At 44.4% G+C, this 6,805-nt stretch overlaps 1 protein-coding gene across 1 annotated transcript; it reads left to right on the top strand.

The window, feature by feature from the left end:
- Nucleotides 1–4,558: 4,558 nt before the first annotated feature.
- On the top strand, nucleotides 4,559–6,124 carry LOC100281646 (photosystem II3). Its single transcript, XM_020552493.2, has 5 exons — nucleotides 4,559–5,162; nucleotides 5,311–5,363; nucleotides 5,491–5,546; nucleotides 5,703–5,755; nucleotides 5,877–6,124. Exons 1-5 carry the CDS (start codon nucleotides 5,033–5,035, stop codon nucleotides 5,969–5,971), a joined length of 387 nt encoding a protein of 128 aa, XP_020408082.1. The 5' UTR covers nucleotides 4,559–5,032; the 3' UTR covers nucleotides 5,972–6,124.
- The last annotated feature ends 681 nt before the right edge of the window (nucleotides 6,125–6,805 follow it).

The raw sequence follows: 6,805 nt of genomic DNA, 5'->3' as shown, positions 1-6,805 counted from the left end.
TCGATGGGGAGCCTACTTGATGTAGACTCTTCTTTCTTTTCTTCCGTTGCTTTGGATGCGACGGGTTGCACCTCAGATGTGGAGGTGCCGCCTTGCTCGACGATTTGTTTGGAGCCTTTGATCATCAAGTCAAAGCTCACAAACTTTCCTATAACCTCCTCGGGAGACATTAGCTTATATCTAGGATCACCACGAATTAATTGAACTTGTGTAGGATTACGAAAAACAAGTGATCTTAGAATAACCTTGACCATTTCATGGTCATCCCATTTTGTGCTCCCGAGGTTGCGCACTTGGTTGACCAAGGTCTTGAGCCGGTTGTACATAGCTTGTGGCTCCTCTCCTTGGTTGAGGATGAATCGACCGAGCTCCCCCTCGATCGTCTCCCGCTTGGTGATCTTGGTCACCTCATCCCCTTCATGCGCTGTCTTTAGCATGTCCCAAATCTCCTTGGCACTCTTCAACCCTTTCACCTTATTGTACTCCTCTCGACATAGAGAGGCGAGGAGTATAATAGTGGCTTGGGAGTTGAAGTGCCGGATTTGGGCGACCTCGTCCGAGTCGTAGCCTTCATCCCCCACGGATGGTACCTGCGCTCCAAACTCAACAATGTCCCAAATGCTAGCGTGGAGTGTGGTTAGATGATGCCTCATTTTATCACTCCACATACAATAATCTTTATCGTAAAAAACCGGTGGTTTGCCTAATGGGACGGAAAGTAAAGGAGTGCGTTTAGAAATGCAGGGATAGCGTAGGGGAATCTTACTAAACTTCTTGCGCTCATGGCGCTTAGAAGTGACAGATGGTGCGTCAGAGCCGGAGGTGGAGGGCGACGAAGAGTCAGTCTCGTAGTAGACCACTTTCTTCATCTTCTTTTTCTTGTCTCCACTCCGATGCGACTTGACGCGGGGAGGTGACTCCTCCCTTCCTTTGGCGCCGGACTCCCTTGATGGAGCCTTCCCGTGGCTTGTAGACTTGTCACCGTCGGTCACGATCTCCTTCTTGGCGTGATCTCCATCACTTCGAGTGGTTAAACTCTAATGAAGTACCGGGCTTTGATACCAATTGAAAGTTGCCTAGAGGGGGGGTGATAGGTGGAAACTAAAATTTACAACTTTAAACACAACTACAAGCCGGGGTTAGCGTTAGAAATAAAACCGAGTTCGAAAGAGAGGGCGAAAACAAATCAACCAAAGAAATAGAGTGGATGACACGGTGATTTGTTTTACCAAGGTTTGGTTATTGCAAACCTACTCCCCATTGAGGTGGTCACAAAGACCGGGTCTCTTTCAACCCTTTCCCTCTCTCAAACGGTCACCTAGACCGAGTGAGCTTTCTCCTCAATCAAATGGGTCACTTAGACCCCGCAAGGACCACCACACAATTAGTGTCTCTTGCTTTGATTACAAATGTCTTGAGAACAAGAATGGGGAGGAAGAAAAGCGATCCAAGCGACAAGAACTCAAATGAACACGAAAATCTCTCTCTCACAAGTCACTAAGTGTTTGGAGTGGTTTTGGATTTTGGAGAGGATTTGATCTCTTGTTTGTGTCTTGGAGTGAAGTCTAGAGCTCTTGTATTGAATGCAATATGCTAGAAACTTGGATGCCTTGAATAGTGGTGGTTGGGGGTATTTATAGCCCCAACCACCAAAACAGCTGTTGGGGAGGGCTGCTGTCGATGTGTCCGGTGCGCCAGCCACGTCACCTAATCGTTAGGGTTCTGACGGTTTTGACCGTCGAGCTCTGACAGCTTGGGCCACCGGACAGTCCGGTGCCGCACCGGACAAGCACTGTTCACTGTCCGGTGTGCCTTCTGGCGCTGCTCTGACTCTGCGCGAACTGTCCGCGCACTGTAGCGCTTTTGCAGGTGTCCGTTGGAGTCGACCGTTGCGCTGGAGCCGTTGCTCCGCTGGCACACCGGACAGTCCGGTGCTCCACCGGACAGTCTGGTGAATTATAGCGGAGCGCGGCCTTAGAAACCCGAAGGTGAAGAGTTTGAAGTCGATCCACCCTGGTGCACCGGACAGTCTGGTGCGCCAGACCAGAGTTCACTTCGGTTTCTTTTGCTCCTTTCTTTTGAACCCTAACTTAGATCTTTTTATTGGTCTGTGCTGAACCTTTGGCACCTGTAGAACATGTAATCTAGAGCAAACTAGTTAGTCCAATTATTTGTGTTGGACATTTTAACCACCAAAATATTTATAGGAAAAGGTTTGACCCTATTTCCCTTTCAATCTTGCTAGGGTGTGAATCTAGCTTATATTATCAGGATCATGTGACTCCGACAAACTTCAGCACACAAATAGAGAAATATTGTTCATCATTATGTTAACTCTGTTGGGTTAATATAATGACCCAACGAACTTCTTGGCTAGATTTGCCGCTACATCTTACACTTCAACACTTGTTTTATGATATTCAAAGCTTTTTTGTCTTACTTTGAAGATTTTATTGTTTTATCTTTTTTGTCAGATAGTGTCTTAGATGCTATAAATATGTTTTATTCTTTGATCCTTCATTAATACTGGTAGGTCCAATAGCTAAGTGGTTGCGCCGGTTTATATAAGGTTAACAAAGCTAGCCGATATAAGGTGACCATCTCCATTAATAGCTCCATGGTTCAATTAACTGAGATGACACTGTACAATGATCACCTCCATTGATGGACTATTAATAGAGATGATACTATTACATAGATCACCTCCGTTAATGGCTCTATTAACAGAAGCAGTGGGTCTTAGGATGCCCGCCTCCTTAATCTGTGGCTATAAAACAATACCTCTAACCACCCGCATCTTCTTTCTCCAAGAGCTCCCATATTCATTTTGATGAGTTGGAGCTCCAGAACTTAAAAAATCACCATGTTTTGAGGATGAAACTTCGCTCTTGGATTAGGACATCATGACATCTCTTTTTTAATTTGTATGATTTTCTTTGTAACACTTAGATGCTTATGTTTTTGTATGACATAGAGAAGCTCTATATACCGCTATCCCGTGGTGTTTTCTTGTGTTAATTGTAGACTGTTTATATTTATATATATTATTTGTAACAACTTAGTCATTCAAGTGATGCACCTCTCGTTTTGTTGCGTATTATTAATATTCATTTTTGCTGCGTACAATGTTAATTGATATGGATATGTTAGAATGAATATATATACTAGATATCAAGGCTATCGTAGCCCTTCATAGAACAAGTGGCAGTTTTTTTCACCTTTTAATAGTTTTGCTTCCCTATAGCAGAATAATAACTAACTTTTATAGAATTTGATCTTGAGTCCAATTAATCGCTAAAAGCAAAAAAAATCATATTCTTAGCTTGCTCCAGAATATTTTCTATAAAAAGCGGTATCATCCGCGTATTATTTTTTTATACAAATTGTTGTAGGGTTTACCTACAGTATTTTTTTATTGAATGGAGGTATGTACAGTTTACAGTTGAAGAATGTGAAGGGAGAGGGGTTGCTATGTTACATAGTGTTGTATCCGGTTCACTTCTTTTCGCGCGGGATGTTTTCAAATATCCAATTATTTTGGCATTTTCAGATATACCAGGATATGATTATAATAGCTTGAAATAGAAAAATCATCATCTACCAAATGAAAAAAATGACATCATCTGCATATTTCAAAATAGAAAAAAAACCATCTCTACCAAATGCGGAACTACTACGGCAAACTGTCCATTATCCTTGGTTCGAGCCATAATAAGAATTGCCAACCTATCTGCTACCACGTTAACAAGAAAAGGTGATATGGGGTCCCTTATATATATCATGCCCTTCCTAGCTAGCTAGTTTGGAGAAAGTGACCAACAACGTCATAAACTTTGACGCCTACAGGTCCTTTTGAGACTACTCGATCAATCGAGACACAACATTTCTGTGAAAAGCCAAAGTCCACTTTATCCCATCATACGTTTTTTTAAAGCTAGCTTAAGAACAATCCCGTATTTTTTTTGCATCTTATGAATGGTGTCATATAAGAATAAGATAGCACTGCCTTGCACTATAAATCTCTCAGAAATAAAAGTTGTTTTTGCTAATTAAGATCTAATACTTTATGTGTTGTTAGAGTAAATCAATTGGTGAAAATCCTTTGTAAAAACCTTAATGGCTGATTTGGTGAACATAGAATTAGAGGGAATCCATATGGTGATGAATCTCCTCGCTATTTAAAATTGAATAACGAGGTAATTCCTCTCCATAAATCCTCTCCAATTCTCTGGTCAACAATCAACCCTAAGGACTTGTTTGGAAGCAAAAATAATAGAGGGGTTTAAGAGGAGGGACTAAAATCTCTTGCTACTGAATTTTGAATAGCAATGATTTTTAGCGTCCTCAATCTAATATCTACAAAAGTGGCCTCGGCCTTTTTGATAGGAGAGTAATTAAAACTGTTAAGAGCCAAGTTACCGGCATGGATAATTGATCAAATAGCTCTATCAGCCTCAGCTGGTCCCTTTTTTTTTAAAAAAAAAGCTGACGAAATTCAGCAGCGAAACCATCTCGACAAACTGCTTTAATTCGTTATGCGTCACTTGGAAAACACTCTTTTCCGTAGGAAGCAAAAATCATCCGAAACTTTGAGAGATAAAAGTCTGCACCCTGGTGAGCTGGGCACCACAGGTCGTTCTTGATTGATCCTTTTTCATGGCAAAGCAAAGCACACTCGATCCTCCATCACAAAAAATCCCCTCCCATTCCCCACCCCACCCTAGCGCGAGGCCGTAGTACGAATCCAGCGGCGGAGTACGTCCACACGAAATCCAGAGAGAGGGGATAAGGTTCCGGGGCCAGCCAAAGCCATATCGTGGTGCAGCCACTGGCGCGCCGCCACGTGGGGCGGCGGTGGTCACACCTGCGCTCCGTCCCGGCATTATCGCCAGGGCTTGGCGCCACAGCTAGTATATTGGCTAGCTTTTGGCTCGGCAGCTAACGACCTGCAGCCAACCATCTACCAGCGACTCAGCGAGCGAGAGCAGCACACACTGCACGCAGCTAGCTAGGAGCAGCAGCAGCGGCGGCGATGGCGGCCTCCATGATCTCCTCGTCAGCTCTGGCGGTGGCGCCTCAGGGCCTGCCGCCCCTCGGCCGCCGCGCCTCCTCCTTCGCCGTCGTCTGCTCCAAGAAGAAGATCAAGACCGACAAGCCCTACGGTGCGTGCCACCTAGCCTGCTGCCGCGGCCTGTGTGTAGATCACTGTCAGCTTAGCTAGCTGCTTTTCGTCCGGCCCCGGTGGCCGGGTGTGGTTCTGACTTCTGAGCTGAGTCGTCGTCGTGATCGTTCGTGCATGCATGTCCGCAGGGATTGGGGGTGGCCTGACCGTCGACGTCGACGCCAACGGGAGAAAGGGCAAGGTGAGCACTTGTTGTTTCTAGCTAGCTAGCAGCTATATAGTTTTTTAGTTATCCACGCATGCATGCTGCGTACGTGATAGATCGATCGATGGAGCTGAAATTACGTGGTGGGGATGCGATTATGCAGGGCAAGGGCGTGTACCAGTTCGTCGACAAGTACGGCGCGAACGTCGACGGATACAGGTGATGAGCTTATTGCTTGCCCATCAGCGCCCCCCAAAAAAAAGTGAAATTTGTGTGTGATGACCCATGCAATTGTTGACGACCATGCATTATTTTGATCAGTCGTAGTTGTTCGACTGTACTGTGTTTTTAATTAATTTGGCAATGAATCTGCAGCCCAATCTACAACGAGGATGACTGGTCTCCCACCGGCGACGTCTACGTCGGTGGTAAGTAATTGCACTCTCACTTGCATGTCCACAGTACACAAATTAATACAACATACAAGCATGCATGTAGTATATGTATGAACAGCAGGTAGTAGCTTGATTTTTTTTTGGCCCTTTGCAGGAACCACTGGGCTTCTGATCTGGGCCGTCACCCTCGCTGGGATCCTCGGCGGCGGCGCCCTCCTCGTCTACAACACCAGCGCCCTCTCCGGCTAAGGATATCCAATGCATGCGCTTCTTGCGATTCGTCATGTAAAATCAGGGTGTCTGTCTATAATCTAGCCTCCATGGATGCTCAACCTTCGTCATGTAACAATAATCAGTGCTACTCTTCATTACATAATTTTGATGCTATATATATATACCCCATCCCTCCCTAATAATTCGTTCTATCTGCGTAGCGAGGTTAATTCAAAAAAAATTCGTAAAAGATGGTGAAGCTAATTAAGTGAAATATAAAATATGTGACATACATACATACGTACGCACGTGCATACATACTCCTCCGGTTACAAATTCAACCAAATGATGATCAGCTCCTCCTTAGGTCTTGTTTAGGAGCAAATGTAACGAAGGGAATTTAAATAGTAAAATAATATTCTAGCCTGCTCAGGGCCTGTTCGTTTTTCACGGATTGAAGACCTGAAATAGTTCTTGACCGGATTGTTTCTCTAATTTATATAAGTTTTGATAGGTTGGAATGAATCCTGGTCCAATACCAGAGAAACGAACGAGCCCTCAATCTACTCCGTTACTTTTGTTTACAAACAAGCCCTTAAGCTTCCGAAACGAACGACGAAACCCGCAACTGATGGTACTGCTTCTAGTGCACGGCTTGCGACTGCTTGTCTTCGTGCTCGTCTCAGTGATAACCAACTAGCTAGCACAGTTGCAGTGGTAGGCGGCTGTGCAGGAAGCAAGTCAGAGGAAGATCAGATTGAGCGCAAGAGCTGAAACTTGAAAATTTCCAAAACCTTTTTAAGTCTTTAGACTGTCTCCATTACGTGAAATAGAGAACGTGGAACTATAGAAGACACGGTTTACAGAAAG

The sequence above is a fragment of the Zea mays genome, chromosome 4 (assembly GCF_902167145.1).
Source record: "Zea mays cultivar B73 chromosome 4, Zm-B73-REFERENCE-NAM-5.0, whole genome shotgun sequence".
NCBI lineage: Eukaryota > Viridiplantae > Streptophyta > Magnoliopsida > Poales > Poaceae > Zea > Zea mays.
The sequence above is the reverse complement of the archived record's forward strand: the minus strand, read 5'-3'. Positions and strand labels throughout refer to the sequence as shown.